This window comes from Rana temporaria, chromosome 1 (genome assembly GCF_905171775.1).
Source record: "Rana temporaria chromosome 1, aRanTem1.1, whole genome shotgun sequence".
NCBI lineage: Eukaryota > Metazoa > Chordata > Amphibia > Anura > Ranidae > Rana > Rana temporaria.
Genome location: NC_053489.1, coordinates 560,997,616 through 561,017,483, shown reverse-complemented (window position 1 = coordinate 561,017,483; position 19,868 = coordinate 560,997,616). Strand labels below are relative to the sequence as shown.

The 19,868-nt window shown below is 41.5% G+C and overlaps 1 protein-coding gene across 3 annotated transcripts in view; it reads left to right on the top strand.

Moving 5' to 3' along the window:
* Positions 1-19,868, top strand: part of LOC120921409 (interferon regulatory factor 2-like) — a 91,914-nt gene that overhangs the window by 31,482 nt on the left and 40,564 nt on the right. For all 3 annotated transcript variants that reach the window (XM_040333987.1, XM_040333989.1, XM_040333986.1), the window contains exon 2: positions 14,292-14,402. In XM_040333987.1, coding sequence (XP_040189921.1) covers positions 14,316-14,402 — 87 coding nt within the window. In that variant the 5' untranslated portion in view covers positions 14,292-14,315. The remainder of the gene's footprint in view (positions 1-14,291; positions 14,403-19,868) is intronic.

The window sequence follows — 19,868 nt, the reverse complement described above, 5'->3', positions numbered from 1 at the left end:
CGTACCACAGGTCTGCAGATCAGTGGACCTAAAATGTAAAGAACGCCGCAGTCCTCCAATCTGCAGAACTGTGCTGACAAGTGATATTACCTGCGATAACCTCTTGTGATTTTTTTTTTTTTTTTTTAAAGGTGAATGGAGATTGGCAGGCAGCCACCAACAGTTGTACACGTAAAGGGGTTAACACTAGAACTTCCATTAGCTTTTTATTGCTAAGCGCAAATCAAGTAAAATCTGTATCTTATGCCATTTAGTGAGCCAAGAAAACATTGGGGTTGCTTTACTAAAACTGGAGAGTGCAAAATCTGGTTCAATTCTGCATAGAAACCAATCAGCTTCCAGGTTTTAGCTCAGGTTTACACTAAATGAGGTTTTGAAATCACGTAAGTTCAGCTGAACGCACACAATTTCAAAGAGGCATTTCAGTCTGACTTCGGGGGCGCTATGAGAGACTCCTGTGCGGGTTCCTGTACATATGTCTATTGAAATCACCCCCGAAGTCGCCAAAAAGAGTGCAGGAACCACTTTTGGGAATCGGTGTGGTGCTGCAAAGTTGGAGTCGCACTGATTCAGATGTTGCCGGCAATAGGCGACGATTTGGCATATGAATAAACATGTCCAATCGCATTTGACAAATCGTCTCGATGTGAATGGGGGGGCTAATTGTTAAGGCTTAATTGAACAAGTTAAAGTTAGAAGCTGATTGACTACCATTCACATCGTTTTAGTAAATCAGCCCCATTGCGTTCTTTTCTTTTTTTTGTTATTTACTAAAGGCAAATCCACTTTGTACTACAAGTGCAAACTACAAGTGTAAAGTGCACTTGGAAGTGCAGTCACTATAGATCCGAGGGGGACACGCAAAGGAAAATAAAAAACAGCATTTTAGCTTGCACATGATTAGATGATAAAATCAGCAGAGCTTCCCTTCATTTCAGATCTACACCTCAAATTTACAGCGACTGCACTTCCAAGTGCACTTTCAGTGCAATTTCAAGTGCACTTTGCACTTGTAGTTTGCACTTGTAGTGCAAAGTGGATTTGCCTAAATAACCCCCTGTGTGAGTGAACTTTGCACTTTGTTAGACATGCACTTTTTGATTTGCATGGAAGCACTTATTAGAGCCTCGTGCACACACTGAACATTATAAAAATGCCAGTAATGCTAGCTGTAGAATGAGTTTTGCAGTAGCATTTTTTAAGTAAAACTATACTCACTCAAAAACGCTCATAAACACAGAATAGCTGTGTTTTTTTAAGCTTTTAACAGAGTTGGAGCATTTTTACAGCTGAAAATGCCCCTGCCAAAAAACGCTGATAAAAGCCTATATGTGCATGGACACAAAACAGCAGCTGTAAAAACATCCAGTGTGCATAAGGCCTTTATATATTTATGGTAAATATTGGGGTTAAAGTTTTGTGACTTGTATATGTTTTTTGTTTTGGTTATTTATTTATTAAACAATCATTTGAGCGCATTACACTGGTTAAACTTTTTTTTTTGGTCTAATGTTTATTGTGCCCGTTCTACATTTTAACTGTTTATTGTCCTGCATCCCTCTCTTCTGCCCTTCCCCGCACTTCCGGCTAGGTAGAGTGCACCCTGCGCATGTCATAGATTCTCGGGACTACATGTCCCATGATTCCTTTGTGCTGCCTGTACTGCACATATGTCCATACAAAGCACCAAGTGCTGCCCATTCTGTGCATATGCCTGACACAGTGCCAGACTGCATCCCTGGGCCAGCTCGCTGCCACGAATATGCTTGCATTCCTCAAACACAGCGGCAGAGCGCATGCGTCCCCTGAACAGGGGGTGTCTTCAGGGAGACCTTGCAAGGTAAAGGAGCTCCACACACCAGAACTTTAAAAGCACATTATGACTGCACAAAAGGGGACATAAGACAATCATGATGTAAGGTATCTTGTATTTGTTATATTTTTCCTTGAAGGGAATACAATACAATAGGTTACAGCAGGGGTTGACAAATTTGCTTGGAATCTAGGAGCCAGCTAAAAAAGTTAGGAGCCAGAAAACGCGCTCCGTTCCGACGAGCTTGCGCGCAGAAGCGAACACATACGTGAGCAGCGCCCGCATATGTAAACGGTGTTCAAACCACACATGTGAGGTATCGCCGCGATTGGTAGAGCGAGAGCAATAATTCTAGCCCTAGATCTCCTCTGTACCTCAAAACATGGAACCTGTAGATTTTTTTTAAACGTCGCCTATGAAGATTTTAAAGGGTAAAAGTTTGTCGGCATTCCACGAGCGGACGCAATTTTGAAGCGTGACATGTTGGGTATGAATTTACTTGGCGTAACATTATCTTTTATAATATTAAAATAAATGGGGATAACTTTACTGTTGTCTTATTTTTTATTTAAAAAAAGTGTAATTGTTTCCCAAAAAAGTGCGCTTGTAAGACCGCTGCGCAAATACGGCATGACAGAAAGTATTGCAACGATCGCCATTTTATTCTCTAGGGTGTTAGGATAAAAAATATATATAATGTTTGGGGGTTCTAATTAGAGGGAAGAAGATGGCAGTGAAAATAGTGAAAAATTACATTAGAATTGCTGTTTAACTTGTAATACCAACGGCCACCACCAGATGGCACCCGGGATTTGTCGAGCCCTGGGTTACAGCATATTGTCTTGTGGGAAAATGTCCCGTGGTTAGATCGCCCCTTTTCGCCCAAACAGCATTTTAGGACTATTTCTCTTCTAATTTGTCAGCAACTTTTGCTGTAATCGGCAAGACAGGCCAATTCATCCAAAGAAAACACCACCACTCATGAAACAGAACTTTGATCTGTTATCTTGAAGACGCATTTGAGATTGTTTATAATATTACTGCCCTTAAAACTTTATTTTCTTGGAACAAAACTGAGAATCTCTGCTCACCCCCTCCCACTGTCACATACACCAGAGCGTTCGTTATGATGCCCAAGCTATTGGATGTAATATCCAAGTGGTATCAGGCAGCAGCACCCTGCTTTACTGACCGGCCTGTCCAATGCTGAGACATGCAGGATGCTTCTCCCATTTCCTTTTGAAATCAATTAGACTTTCAGTGAGTGTTTGCTGTTCCAAATTCGGACCATTAGACAGTTTATGGTCTTGCTTCTCTCCATCTGCATCTGTCTACGGGATAGATTTGTCTAGCTACTTAACCATCTGTTTATATATCAAAACGCAGTAAATCAGTGTTTGTGCTTGGTTATTAGCTAAATGGGAAGCCCAATATTGTTCTTGCACAGATCTCTGGTGTCTAAGTCCACCGCTGTCACCCAGGGTCACTTAAATCTGATTTGATCATTTATCTTATGGTTGATTTGTCTTACTTGTTGGACATATTTGTTCTACTGGGGATCACATAATGTGTACATCAGGGGTGCCCAACCAGTGGCCCAGGGGCCAAATGTGGCCCGCGACACACTCTGATGTGGCCCGTAACCTCCTGCTCAGGGATGGCTGGTTGAACCATAGACCTCTGTTATTACCTACAGTTTGGTGCGCTTTTGGAAACTGCACCACACCTGCAGGATATAATAGAAGTCTATGGCAAAGTGCAGCTAACCCGCAGGAAAGCCACAAGCGCACTGCTCTGCACCCACAGTTTCTGTAAACCACAGTGCATCAGTGTAAAAGCTCTATGGAGCGGAAAATGTAAACAGACTTATGTCCGTTTACACCCACCTACCTTTAATCCGATCCGCTAAAATAAAAACCACACAGAAGGGGCGGATTGGAGGGCTCATAGAGTCGAGTGGGCTGTGTCCGTGTTCGTTCTGCATATGCGGAGTGTAACCCGCAACCGGTTACCAAGCCACTTAAGTGGCCCTCGCTCTTCAAAAGGTTGAGCACCCCTGGTGTACATGATCTACAGTGGATCGTTTTTCAGGGGCTGGTTGACAGGTGTCTGGGAGGCGATATGTTGCCTTCTTATCACCTGCTTTAACCATTAAATTTCTACACGACCGTACAGTAACAGGGCAGGTTGGCCCTATTTAATTTGAATTGGCGTGTTTAGCGACAGTACTGCCTGTTGAATAAGATATCATTATTACCACAAAGCACCATGGCATGCCTTTGCAGCTTAGAGGGGGCTAAAACTGTGGTTCAACTGCCTATTGTGTAAACAAGCCATAACAATTTTAATATGAATGCATCAGGGCTTGTTTTGTGGCCATATGAATGTTGACATGTTCTGCATGCCATGAGAGCAAATTTGTTATGTTTTTTTAAATTGAAGACAAATGGAGGTTTATTAGCAGAGACGTACAGAGTGGAGTTGTGTAGGTTATGTAATGTATGGAATGGAGAGGTGTGGTGTGGGTTATATGATGTACACCGTGGAGGGGAGTATATATTGTGTAGATTGTCATATTTTTAAATCGGAGACATATGGAGGTTTACCAGAGATTTGCGGAATGAAGTGGAGTATGTGATGTACAGGGTAGAGTCGTATGAAGTATGCAATGGGCAGAGTGTGGTGGTGTAGGGTATGCGATGGGCAGAGTGTGGTGGTGTAGGGTATGCGATGGGCAGAGTGTGGGGGTATGCGATGGGCATAGTGGGGTGGTGAAGGATGTGTGATGTGCAGTGGGGGTACCAAGTATTGTGGGGTACATAATGCACAGAGTGGGGGGGGGAATGTGATGCACAGAGTGGAGTGGAGTATGACATTTACAGAATGGTGTGGGGTGGAGTATCTGATATGTAAACTGAAGTAGAGAATATGCAAAGCATGGTGGTCTAAGAATTGTTCAGAAATGGTAGTAAATGGCAAAGGTAGGGAGCACATTATGGAATGCTCTTTAAAGAGGGTTCTGTCAAACTTCATGTAAACAAAGTTACACACGAGAATTCAGAAAGCAAAACTGAAGGTAAAAATACAGATTACACATTTTGTGTAAACTGTTTAAATTACTGAAATGCCATATATGCAGCTATTGTGTGGGTGAGCATTGTGCAGTTTCCGATGTTACTTCTGCTTCTCCAGCCTGCTACTTAGAATATAGAATGAAGCCCACTGGTGATGTCCCTTCTGTGGCATTCACTTCCTGTAGTGTAAGCCCTCTTCAACCTCCCCCTTCCAGTCTAAGTAACTAAAATAGCCTGACTGGCTCACAGATAAAGCATGTTAGTTTGTCTGCTATGTGTACTACTACTACTATAAGGCCTAACTATTACATAGTACAGTCCCTGCTTGTCTGCCCAATTTGTGGTGTGCACGTGATTATAAGGGTACAACTATTTTCAAGCAAAAAGCAAAGGTGGCGGGAAAGTCAATATAATTTCCAGCTACATTATCATAGCAAATTCTACCCTGTGCTGAATTTTTTATTCATGTGACTTCTATTATTAAACAATAAGGCTTCATTTCCACTGTAGTTTTTACAGCCACTTTTCTGAGCGTTTTTTACAGCTTAAAAACGCCTGTCCATGTTATTCTATGGCATCATGCCCACATAGGCGTTTTTGAGCTGCAAATGGCATAGGCGTTTTTGAGCTGTAAAAAAATGCAGGGCCAGGGCGTTCTGAAGCTTCAGAGTAGAGCTGTAAAAACGCCAGACGTTAAACGCTCAAAAACGCTACCGCGGCATTTTTGAGCTCCAGCTCACAAAATTTTTTTTTTTTTTTTTTTACAAAATAAACATGGACAGGCGTTTTTAAGCTGTAAAAAAGGCTAACACAAGTGGCTGTAAAAACGCAAGTGGAAATTAAGCCTAAATGAAAAAACTTGTCTTCTATAGCTGGCTGCCAAAACTCAATATGAGATATAAATTGTCCTTTCCTTTCACCTTGCATTGGTACTTTTGCAGCTTAGAGGGGGCTAAAACTGTGGTTCAACTGCCTATTGTGTAAACAAGCCATAAAAAAATTAATATGAATGCATCAAGGCTTGTTTTGTGGCCATATGAATGTTGACATGTTCTGCATGCCACGAGAGCAACTTTTTTATGTTTTTTTAAATTGAAGACAAATGGAGGTTTATTAGCAGAGATGTACAGAGTGGAGTTGTGTAGGTTATGTAATGTATGGAATGGAGAGGTGTGGTGTGGGTTATATGATGTACACAGTGGAGGGGAGTATATATTGGGTAGATTGTCATATTTTTAGATCAGACATATGGAGGTTTACCAGAGATTTGCGGAATGGAGTGTAGTATGTGATGTACAGGGTAGAGTGGTATGAAGTATGCGATGGCCAGAGTTAGGGAGGTGTAGGGTATGAGAGGGCCAGAGTTTGGGAGGTGTAGGGTATGCGAGGGCCAGAGTTGGGGAGGTGTAGGGTATGCGAGGGCCAGAGTTGGGGAGGTGTAGGGTATGCGATGGCCAGAGTTGGGGAGGTGTAGGGCAATGGTTCTCAACCTCAGTCCTCAAGTACCCCCAACGGGCCATGTTTTGGGAACTTTTCTTTGATAAAATCGTTTTTTATCAATACCATGTCATGGATCTTTATTTAAAACAGCTGTGCAAAGTAAAGGGAAATCTGAAAACATGGACGGTTGGGGGGGTACATGAAGACTGAGGTTGAGAACCATGGGTGTGGGGTACGCGATGGGCAGAGTGGGGTGGAGTGGGGTATGCAATGGGCAGAGCGTGGTATTGTTTACGCGCACGCTCCTGCGCGAATGGAGAAATGCCGACCAGCAATCCCAAGCCCCCCTTGAGGGCAAAATAAAAAGCACAGTTCAGCAAGGGAAGTTGTGTTTTTTTTTAATTTATTTATTTAAATTTATTTTTTTAAACGAATCAGACTAGGATAAACAGTGTTGCAGGGGAATATATAATAATCGGCTCCTGCTCGCACAGGGGCCACTTGCCATTCCCGCCGCAGGACTATATCCTAAACCAGAGGTCCAGCCTTCACCCATCACGCTGTGTTCTGGCAGCCATGCACCTTCAAGGACTGAGTACCAATTTAATATGAGGGTCCACTCCCTTTGACCTGTACAGTACTCTACAGGCAATGTCTTAGTTCTCAAGTGCCCAGGATTTCCACAATGCAGGGTCTAGTGCCACTCGGGGTCGCATTACCGGAAAAACCTGATAGTTGCTTCTGACCTTCTTTACAAGGTTTGGGTACCATTTTATCTTGGCATAGCAGCTTTTTTTTAAATGGATCCGATTAATAAAATTGTTCCTTGAGTCTCAAGAACCGGCTCGGGACCTTTAGCTTAGCAAACGCACAGAGTAAAAAGTGACCATCCACCTTTTAAGACACTGGCGGAAAAACTGAAGTACTTCCTGTATGGGAGGGGTTATATAGAGGTGGACTTCCTGACTTTTTTATTCTGCCAGTGTCCATGCCAGTGTCCATTCACCTATAGGTGGTTTATAACCCTGGTAGTATTGTATATGGCTGCTCTGTGTCCCATTTTATGTACGAAAAGGAAAATAATATTTCCAAGTACTGTGCTGCTCTTGGTGTTCTGTAGTGTTTATGATATGAACTGCTTGCACAGAATTTGCATCCACTCGTAGTCAGACCAGCACTTTGACTCTGTTTGGAATGTGAAGATTAAAAAGAGATAGCTATACCATTGCCAAGTCTTCACTACTTCCCAGGACTCTCTTATTTCTCTAATTACTTATTACTAGTTCAGTATTTAAATTTTAGATACAGTTTCTCATTAATAAATGTTCTAAAATGACACCACTTGTAAGAAGAATAAATGTCTCTGATAAATATATATTTTTTTAAATGCAAGAGCACATTCAATTCTCATGTGATTAAAAAATAAATAAATGGTCAGGTGATTGCTATGAGGGGGTGTAGCTGAAGAAAATGGCCGCTGTGATATTGGCACAAGCAAACACTGTGTAACGTCCTCTGCTGACTGTTGCATAGAAGCAGATAGGCTGCACTCATCACATGGGTTTCATTTTCAGTTCTGACTGGAATAAACCTTCAATGGCCTGTAATTTTATGAGGTATATACTGTATAAAGGGCTTTTTCATAACATATTATTTTTTGAAGTATCCATGCTTTCAAACTGGTTCTTCCATAGGAAAGATTTCCCATCACTCCCTCTCCAAGTGACATGATTACCAGGACAGGAAGTGAAAGCCAAAAATCTCCAGAGCAGCTGGCGGGAGAGGGGGCGACACGGGGCGGGGATGACACTGGAGGTCACCTGGGGGGCCTAAGGATGACACTGGAGGTCACCGGAGGAGCACACAGGTGGACAATCGGGGTGTAATCAATCCGGTAGTGAGGGCAGTTGCAAGCACTCGTTTCCCTGTAATAGCTTTCAATGAAGCAGCTGAAAGCCACTGGAGGGAAGGAGGAGAAGTGGCTATCAACTGAACTGCTTCTTTGAAAGCCATACACGGAGATCGGTGTTTGTAACTGCCCCCACCACCGCACCAATCAACCCTGACTGTCAACAAGGGGTGGATCATCCATTGGTGCAGTATGGGTCAGAGCACAGTGACGCCCCACACCCTCAGTGAACACCCTGCACCTATGGATGATACTCTATTGTGTTCACAGTTTAGTTTGGTATCTTTGGTGCTCGAAGCATAGATTATACAATTAAATAGGAAAGAAGGGAAAAAGAATTTGAATTTGCTAGTCTTTTATGAAAGAGGAATTGTTCACATAAATTGTAATAAAAGCATATTTGCCATTCTGAAGCTTCCCTCAAACCACTTTGCATATTATTTTATATGTACTGTGATTCTGTACAAATATGCTGCAGAAATCTCCCTCCACTAAGTCTTGCTGCAACCATTTTAACTGTGGGCAGCTGAAGCTGCTGCCTGTTGGCTTCCTGGATTTACACAGACACACAGAGGCACACCTCCAGCTTTGCAGCCGTTTTATGACTCATTCCTTCTCCCTTCCTGGCAAACTCTCAGGAGCGTGAGAGAGTTGTGCATGATGTCGTAAGCCTCTGCCTGATTTACAGGGGTTACCACCAGCTGGGCCCTCAGTTTCTATCAGACCTGACCCCACACTATACACCTAGACGCTGTCTCCGTTCAGCCGACAAAGCTCTAATCACTGGCAATACCGATAGGCTAAATTCCATAAGAGGAAAACGGATGGGCTCTGCAGGGGTAACTCTCTGGAACCAAACCCTGCTTACCATTCGTATCTCCCCAAGCCTATATACGTTCAGGAAAAAGCTGAAGACCTGGCTATTTCTCCAAGCATTCCAATCCTAGGCCAATTTTCCTCTGTTCATCCACTCGCTGACCTTTAAATCTTTCTCTTCCTCTCCTTTTTCTCTTCTTCTCTCTTCTTCTCTATCTCCTCCTGCTCTGCAGCAGTTGCGTTTATTTATGCTACCCTCGCCAGAACATCCGGGCAATCTGTCACAAAGCGCTTTAGCGCCACCGACTGGTGGTATATGTGCACTTCACAAACAAATGGTAATAAATAAAAAATAAAGTAAATAGGCTTATTACCAGACAAAGAAACAGGAAGTGGGTTGTGTAAGGTATTTACTGACAGAACAATTTTTTTACTATCCAAATTTAAAACAACAAGGGCAGAGGATTTAAGAGCTAGCCGGTTCACACTTGGGCGACCTGGGATCCGACTTCAAGTCGCCCCAAGTCGCGCGGTCGAGAAAATGAATGGAAGTGAATGGGAGCCGTCTTAATGTACACTACTAAAGTCGCTCCGACTTCAGAAAAGGTTCCTGTACTACTTCAATCTGATTCTAGGCAACTTGTAGGCAACTTGTACCCATTGATTTCAATGGAAGTCGCCTCAGAAGTCGAATCACTGTCTTAACTGAAGCAACAATACAGGAAGATAACATACATTTCTCAGGCAAACCCCTCCCTCCCCTTCCCTCCCACAGAGCTGATTGTTGTTTGATTGGCCACTGGAAAGCCTCCTGTCCTGGAGGCAACTTGAAGTTGCCTTGTACTGTCCTGGAGGCAACTTGAAGTTGACTTGTACTGTCCTGGAGGCAACTTGAAGTTGACTTGTACTGTCCTGGAGGCAACTTGAAGTTGACTTGTACTGTCCTGGAGGCAACTTGAAGTTGCCTTGTACTGTCCTGGAGGCAACTTGAAGTTGCCTTGTACTGTCCTGGAGGCAACTTGAAGTTGCCTTGTACTGTCCTGGAGGCAACTTGAAGTTGCCTTGTACTGTCCTGGAGGCAACTTGAAGTTGCCTTGTACTGTCCTGGAGGCAACTTGAAGTTGCCTTGTACTGTCCTGGAGGCAACTTGAAGTTGCCTTGTACTGTCCTGGAGGCAACTTGAAGTTGCCTTGTACTGTCCTGGAGGCAACTTGAAGTTGCCTTGTACTGTCCTGGAGGCAACTTGAAGTTGCCTTGTACTGTCCTGGAGGCAACTTGAAGTTGCCTTGTACTGTCCTGGAGGCAACTTGAAGTTGCCTTGTACTGTCCTGGAGGCAACTTGAAGTTGCCTTGTACTGTCCTGGAGGCAACTTGAAGTTGCCTTGTAAGTTGCCTGATGATTCATACTCAAGTAGTGTCCAAGTTGCCTCCCAAAGTCGTGCTAGAAGTCGTGTTGCTCCTGTGTGAATGCTCTCTAATAGATGGAAAGATGAAAAAATGACTGAAGTGCCACTTTAATGATGTGGATTGAAGCTCTATCTTTGGCTTCACCTGTCTGTTTGTTTTTTGGATAGACAGAGGACCATGCTGGTTACATTTTTAAACAAGGGGTCAAAGTCTTGGTAGGTCAATCAATGATTTGTATATATCAATTTACTGTACCAAAAAACATTCCCAAATGTGGCAAAGACAGCAAGTCTGGATTACAATTTAACTTTTCACTAAAAACAACTTGAAACTGTATTTGTGCTTGTTATATTTAATTCCATGCAATTGCTTAACAGCAATTGTTACATGCACCGCAATACATTTCCCAAAATACCACGACAATGATTGCCTATAATTTATTTGTGAAATACCTCACCAGACCTGGTGTCAAGGCCAGAGAGAGCATAGAGCTGACTTGTCTCTTACAGCAACCAAACGTTGTTTAAAACCGAACTCTTGCCGAAGGCCACTGATGAACTACTGCTTCTGCATTTCGGAGAATTTTTACTTTCTTTCAGCCTATACAGTACAGTTAGCTCCAAACCTTTGGTGCTGAGATTTACACTTCCAAGTGGAGTACACAAATGATAACAGTTCGCTCACTCTGCATGACCTCCAGTCCGAAAATGTGTTGTATTCTTTTCACAGAATACAAGGCGTTCTGTGATTTGAAAAGGGGAGATTGTGATGTTCATTCTTGTCACCTCCATTCACAGAACACCTTACATTTTTCCATTGCAAATGTCCAAATTTCAGGAGCTTAGCTTTAAGAATTAAAAACAGGAGCAAGATTTGAGTCCTAAAAAATCCAAATCGGTTTACAAGCACTGATCTAATTTTTACAAAACACATTCCTCTCTGCATGTTTGGCTGCATCACTTTTCAGCACATTGCACTGCTTCCTCCAGTCATTTAGATTCCATTCTGGAGCAAGGAGGACATAAATCTTTTCATATGTTTAGTACACACACACACAAAACAATGCAATGGCTTCAAAAACAATTCACAAACACAATACAGAATTCTGTGACAAGCATGCTAGGTTTAATTTTTGGTCCTTTATGAGAAAACAGACTGCTTTAATATTCTTCTTTTTTTTTTTTTGGTATGCCCCATTTACAATCTACTCTAAACATGACCATACACAGTTAGATTTAAGCTATCGTAGAAAAATTGTTCACCTGAACTTCCTTTCCTGCCATCATTGAGTTGACTAGTTTTGTTTGAAAGACCTTAGATTTTCATGCAGGCCTGCTATTTGGATGGAATGCCTAGATATATTCAAAAGGTTTCATTACAAAGTGTACAATTATACAAATGCAAGAACCACATTTACAGAATTTCATTGGACAAGAAAATTTTCTCATCCTGCTACTTTGAGTTTTTGCATCACTTTGGTTAAAAATTTCCCAATTTGACCCCACTTTCCACTAGAAAGTAAAAAAAATGAAAAATAGAAAATTCAAATTTTTGCACAAAAACTAGTGTATGGTCAGCTTTAGTTTGTGCAGTAATGATAATGGTCTTTAATTTCCAGTAGTATGTTTTAGGACCAAATGATAACATATATACAAGTAGATTACATTTGCATTCTCTCACATTGCTACTGAGCAGTAACACGGACAATAACAAGTTTATTTATATTGCATTCAAACCATCCTATCAAAATTATACTTATTTTTCTTTCAGACATTATGAACCTTCCTACCTGCACCTTGTGTTTTTTCACTTGCATAAGATGTGCACTGATCATGTAGTTTCACAGTGTCCTTTTGTAGCCCTGTAAACGCAATCTGTAGTAACGTAAATCTTCACATTCCTTTGTCAGCAGTTTCTGTTTTCTGGGTTAAAATAATGAGGCATGCAGAATGGCACTGCACAGGTTAGACTACAGACAGAGATTATGCGTTAAGCTGTGAAGCCGTAAGGAGTCATAGTTGGCTGCCCATAGTTGAGATGTCGGTGCTTGCACCCGAAGACCGATAAAGAGCAGGGTTGGTGGGTGAGGATATCTTTGGATCCTGGGACAGATAAGTGTGTGTTTTTGAAAAGTCAGCTGCGACAGTATCCCACAATCCCTGGGTCTCTCAGTCTAGTGCTCTGCAGGTGAAAGCTTCATAGTAATTAGACCTGACACAGACCAAGCAGGCAGAGTAATGAAGGGAAGAAATGTGTTTTCATCATATTAGCACTCCCATAGTTGAGATGCCCAGAGGAAATGGTGAGGCATATACTGGAAGCTGCCAGAACAAGAAGTTACCCATCCCTTAGACTCCTTTTAACATGGGCAATTTGATCATGTCTACCAGTTAGTTTTTTTTCCGGTGAACCTGATTGGAAGGGTATGCATTCCTTTGAATAGGCTACCTCTGAGTCCAATCCAGTCTGCAAAAAAAAAAAAAAGGAGGATCCTGTCCCCTTCTTGTTTAGGCAGATCGGATCCAAGGGGTAGCCAGGTATAAATGGACAGCGGAGTCTGTTTACACCAGCCCACCCATAGAGCAGAGTGGGCTCTGTGTCCTGCGTCCTGCAAAAACTGAAAGCAAAAGGATGTGTCATCCGCCCTCTGTGCTCTGGTCAGCAGGGGATACCTGAGCGGATTCCCTGCTGTTCGAAACTTAATCTGCCCAGTAAAAAAAGGGCCTAGAACACACAATGGGAATACCGCCTTTTGAAGCGATCACCCGATAATCTGATCATTGGTACACAGCTTTCGAGAGCCAATCACGACAGTTCATGCAAAATTATCTGAAGGGACAAGCACAAATGTTTTTTCACGTAAGATAACAGTCTTTTCTCGTATGATTTTTTTTTTTGTAATTAGTATAGTATTTGTACACACAAGAATTGTGTGACCAAGACCACGCATGCTTGTAAATGAAAGGATACAATACATTAAATCGCTTCTGAAGTTGTATTCTGTCATATGAGAATTTTTGGAACTTTAGTATTCCACTGGTTTTCGATATGAGACTAACATGAAAAAAAAAAAAGCACGATCATTTGTCTGATATTCTTATTGTGTGTGTGTGCTAGGCATTAGCGAATCGGGATAAGCTAGGTGAATGAATACATGGACATAGGGGAATCAATCAACCACGAAAGTGCAGCCACAACACGCTATCCTGTCGTTACAAGCTAAAGCAAATAAATGACACGGGGAATAGGAACACATTAAAGTGGTTGTAAACCCCCCCAAGAAGTTACACCTACAGGTAAGCCTAGATTAAGGCTTACCTGTAGGTGTTTGCAATATCTCCTAAACCTACACAGTTTAGGAGATATTTGCCAATACGTATACACCGTTGTCTACGGCACATGCGCGCCGTAGACAACGGCGCAGTGAGAATCCCCTTTGAAAAAAACCGGCAATGACGTTTTTGCCGGCTGCCGCGCGCATGAGCGGAGTGACGTCTTCGCCGCTCCGGCCAATCACAGCTGTCTGCGGCCGGAGGGGGGGAGACTAGGACAGCTTCGGGGGCTTCGTTCTAAGGTAAGTAATGCATAATTAGCTAGTATGCTAGTCATACTAGCTCATTATGGCTTTGTCTTGCAGGTGTTTTAAAAAAAAAATTCCGGGTTTACAACCACTTTAATATCAAGTTAAAACAGCAAAAACATTTAAATGTGTACAGTGCCTTTAAAACACTTTTACATACTTGGTTGTATCTGGTAAACTCCTTATTTGTTAATATATCACTTTGTTACTTTACCTGTTGAATACATTTTTTTTTAAATACATTTCTTGCAGTGTCATTCCTTGAACCTGGAAAAAATGCCTGTGGAAAGGATGCGGATGCGGCCGTGGTTAGAAGAACAGATAAATGCGGATCGAATCCCAGGATTGAAATGGCTAAATAAGGTACTGTCCTAATTATTAATGTTGTGAAGCGTTTCCCTAACATTGTTGTTGTCCTGTTTGAAGACCGTGCTACTGAGTTTTGTGGCACTATATAGTTCAGGAATAGTAATAAGTAGCCTTTTTACTTGGGGGGATTAAGTCAAAAATCTTTTCCTTCTGTAATACAAATGTCTAAAAAGTAAAAAAGTAAGAATTTTGATTTACTGAACCCACCATTCTGCTGCCAGCATTATTTTTATGATTATTGCTCCTGCGGCATAGTGCCTGGCAGAAGGTCGAATCCTAGTTTAGTTCAGTGGAATCTGCTGCCATACTCCTTTGTACCCCCCACCATTCTTTTATTGGGTGAAAACTATTAAACTACTTGTTCAGCAATAAAGGCCCATTTTGGTGGTGGTTCTGACACTTGCATGCTGCCTAAATGCTTGTAGTTGATCCCCAAGTCAATGTCTGTGATTGCTCTTTTCCCCTAAAAAGATGGTTCTTAAAGGAATCCAACAGAATCGATGCCATCAAAAACAATTCCATGTATTATTTACCTGCAGTGCCCAAATATTGATTTTTGGATTCCATAGGTTGTACCCTGACCCTGAGATTTATGATGTTGTGTCATTTTTCTGTAAGCAAATCTATTTTCTTATCTTGGCTAGAATACCTTATAAATAGTGTCCAAATTGTGGTGTTCAGCAGTCCACTGAATCCAATGGTGCTTATCTGCTCTTACACGCCCAAAAATGCAGCGCCTTACTATAGGCAGTCCTCGAGTTGCGAATAACTCCTACTTACGAACGGAGGTAGCGTGACGTCACTGCCGGCCGCGTGCGCTCCACACTGGTCCCAGGTACAGCCGAGCAACTATCTTGCAGCACCAGAAACATCCCACACTGCAGTACTGCATTGCCACATGAGCCCCAAATAACATGACTGCATGCGCAGAAGCAGCCAGAACATCCCACATCACTGCACAGGCTGGAGTTACACTCATGCTGCGTACATACGGTCGTTTTTTGTGATGGAAAAAAAACGACATTTTTGAAAACGCCATTTAAAATGAGCGTGTGTGGGGAAAACGTTGTTTTATGTCTTCTGAAAAACGACAAAAAAAAATTCGAACATGCTTCAATTTTTTATGTCTTTTTTCAAAACGTCGTTTTTTTTGTCATTTAAAATGATAGTGTGTGGGCAAAACGACTTTTAAAACAACGTTTTTAAACCCGCGCATGCTCAGAAGCAAGTTTTGAAGCGAGCTTGAATGGAACAGAGTGCCGTCGTACGTGCTGAACGTAACCGCGCTTTGCTAGAGCATTTTGAAAAAACGATGGTGTGTATGCTACGCCGTTTTTGAAAATCACATAAAACGTCGTTTTTTTCTATCACAAAAAACGACCGTCTGTACGCGGCATTATAAATGTACTGTTCCGACATACAAACAAATTTCACGTAAGAACAAACCTACAGTCCCTAACTTGTTCATAACCCAGGGGCCGTCTGTATAGGGCAGTGATGGCGAACCTTGGCACCCCAGATGTTCTGGAACTACATTTCCCATGATGCTCAACTACACATAGTTCGTCAGGTTGAAAAAAGACACAAGTTCAACCATAAAAAATAAATAAAATTAAAAATATTGTACAATCCCATATAGCCAATTCTATACCCACAATTGATCAAGAGGAAGGCAAACAAAAAAACAGCAGAGCATGATCCAATTTGCTACAGCAGGGGAAAAAAATTCTTCCTGATCCCCCGAGAGGCAATCTGATTTTCCCTGGATCAACTTTACATATAAATGTTAGTACCCAGTTATATTATGTATATTTAGGAAAGTATCCAGGCCTTTCTTAATTAAAGAAATCTACTGAGCTGGCCAGAACCACCTCTAGACGTAAAGAGTGCCCCCGTGTCCTCTGTGTTGACCGTAAAGTGAATAACTCAACTCCAAGTTCTATATGGACCCCTTATATATTTTAACATGTTGATCATATCCCCCTTTATTCTCCTTGTCTCAAGATTGAATAAATTCAGTTCCTCTAATCTTTCCTCATAGCTGAGCTCCTCCATGCCTCTTATCAGCTTGGTTGCCCTTCTCTGTACTTTCTCCAGTTCCCGATTTATCCTTTTTGAGAACTGGTGCCCAAAACCAATGGTTGATTGACATTGTTACATTGTCATCCACACTGTACAAATATTTGATTCTAGAAGCATAGGTTATCACAAAATGGCTAAAATTATGCTTTTACTAAAGTCTGAAAATGTTTGTGATCTTATGTAGCTCTGTCACACTAGCTGCAGCACAGTCTTTATTTAATAATTTATGTTTTTATGTCTTATTATGAAAGTGCATTGCACAATCTCCAATTTCAAGAGGAAATACATCAGACATATACAATGTTGAGATATTATGTTGGAACTTCCTCTTGGATCATTAAATGTTGTAAAAGGTTTACATAATGCATTTGAGGTTTGTTAGCGATTACGCAATATTTTTATCACTTGTTAAATAGAACAGCTGTCAATAAAAATTGTAAATGAGATCTTTCTTTATCACTTTTTTTTCTGTGTATTACTGAAGATGAGAATTAAGTTAACTTGTTCCTAGGCTGCAGGTTGGATAGTAAATCTTCATGAGTGCAAAAAAAAATAATAATTAACTTTTACTTCCCAAGCTATGGAGTTGTTTGTCAAGTCAAAGCTTGTACTGGGTCGAGTAGCTGTCACATTGAGTTGTTTTCTGTACAAATAGTACTTGCTGTAACATGAAGGCACAGGAACAGGGGTGTAGCTAAACTCCATTGGGCCCTGATGAAAAAAATTCTAAACCAGGGCCCCCAACATTGTTTTTTAATACCAGTTAGCATACCACGCACTCTAATAAAACATACAGCAGTCTAAGCTTGTATTAAGAAGAGAGCTTCCCAACTGAAACATGGCCTGTATACTCCACACTGTTGATGTATTAACCTTTTGCTAAGTCCACCTCAATGATATTTCTTCTTGGATAGGACATTACAGAGAGGTTTTATTCTTTCAGACACTAGGGGAAGAGGTACGGTTATATGAATGAATAGAACAGATCTCTCAAGCTGTCTGTGGACACTCGACAGTGTAACATTGTTTAGGAAAGGTTTGACCCGCAGGAGGAAGTTGGTCAAATGGCTATCCCATAAATATGTGCACATAGCTCACCCAAGCATACATTGTTTAAGATTGGAGCAGAAGGAGGGAGAAAATGTTTTCAATGCATCAGAATTTACTGTGGGTGGAGCTATAACAAACAGGGCAGATGTCTGCTCTTTTCATAGCCTAAATAATATGAAGACCAAACTTAAAGGAAAGCAAACCTGACCTGAAGGAAGCATGGAGACTTAAAGGGTCACTAAAGGATTTTTTTTTTAGCTAAATAGCTGCCTTTACCTTACTGCAGTCCTGGTTTCATGTCCTCATTGTTAGTTTTTGCTTTGAAGTAGCTGTAATCCTTCTCTGATCTCTACACTTCCTGCTTGTCTGGCTTCTTATGAAAAAACTCATGCAAGCTTCTCACTGTGGTTCATGATCAAGAAGGTGTGATTACTGTCTAAAACTCCTCAGAACCAATCAGATTCATTTTAAAAACAAACACTGCCCTGTGTTTGTTTTTGTTCTGTGTGTCTCTGTACTTCACAGAAACATGAAACTAGTTTAAAAACAAAACTAAACTGCATGCACATTATATGATTGATTTTTAATCATTTTTAAAAGGAATCAGTTAACTATTATGTCTCTATACCCTGTAAACAGTCATTTCAGCAAAAAAAAAAAAATGTTTTCCTTTACTGCTCCTTTAAGGATGCCCGACCTCTCCTTTCCAAATAATAGTTCTGCTTCCTGTTATGCTGACCATCAGGCTTTAATGTATATGTGAGCAAGTCGTCGTATAAGAACTTCTGACTCTTCTATAACTTTATTGATCTGCACACCTGTTCCAGGTCAGTGATTGAGGCAGGCCATAGATCAGGGGTGTCAAACTCAATTTGATCGTAGGCCGCATCAGCATTAGGATTGTCCTCAAAAGGGGCGGTTGTATCTGTAAGATTAGATGTCCAGGTGCAAGGGCCACATGAAATGGCCTGGATGGCCGTATTTGACCAGCGGGCCTTGTGTTTGACACCTATGCCATAGATTATGTGAATTCCTTCCATGGAAAAATTTGAATATCGTGCAAACGTTCATATATTTCACTAATGCAACTTAAAAGGTGAAACTAATATATGAGATGGACTCATTACATGCAACGCAAGATAGTTTAAGCCGTGATTTGTCATAATTGTGATGATTATGGCTTACAGCTCATGAAAACCCCAAATCCACAATCTCAGAATATTAGAATATTATATGCAATCAATAAAACAAGAATTGTACATAGAACAATATCAGACCTCTGAAAAGTATAAGGATGCATATGTACTCAGTACTTGGTTTGGGCCCCTTATGCAGCAATTACTGCCTCAATGCGGCGTGGCATGAAAGCTATAAGCCTGTGGCACTGCTGAGGTGTTATGGAAGACCAGGATGCTTCAATATCGGCCTTCAGCTCTTCTGCATTGTTTGGTCTCATGTCTCTAATTTTTCTCTTGGCAATGCCCCATAGATTCCCTATGGGGTTCAGATCAGGCGAGTTTGCTGGCCAATCAATCACATTAATACCACGGTAATTGAACCAGGTTTTGGTGCCTTTGGCAGTGTGGGCAGGTGCCAAGTCCCACTGGAAAATGAAGTCGGCATCCCCATAGAGCTCGTCTGTGGAAGGAAGCATGAAGTGCTCCAAAATCTCCTGGTAGACAGCTGCGTTGAATATGACACTTGAAGCCCATGTCCAGGATCCGTCTGTGTGTGGTGGCTCTTGATGCACTGACTCCAGCCTCAGTCCACTCCTTGTGAAAGTCCCCAACACTTTTGAATGGCCTTTTCCTGACAATCCTCTCCAGGCCGTGGTCATTCCTGCTGCTTGTGCACCTTTTTCTTCCACACTTTTCTCTTCCACATAACTTTCTATTAATGTGCTTTGATACAGCATTTTGGGAACATCCAACTTCTTTTGCAATTACGTTTTGAGACTTTCCCTCCTTATGGAGGGTGTCAATGATGGTTTTCTGCACAACTGTCAGGTCAGCAGTCTTTCCCACGATTGTGATTCCTACTGAACCAGATTGAGAGACCATTTAAAGGCTCGGGAATCCTTTTGCAGGTATTATGGCTTAATTAGCTGATTAGAGTGGGACACTTTGAGCCTAGAAAAATATTGCACCTTTTCACAATATTAAAATTTTCTGAGATTGTGGATTTGGGGTTTTCTTGAGCTGTAAACCATAGTCTTCACAATTATGACAAATTATGGCTTGAACTATCTCATATATAAGTTTCACCTTTTAAGTTGCATTAGTGAAATAAATGTATCTATTTTTCCTCATTTGGGCTTTAACAGATATC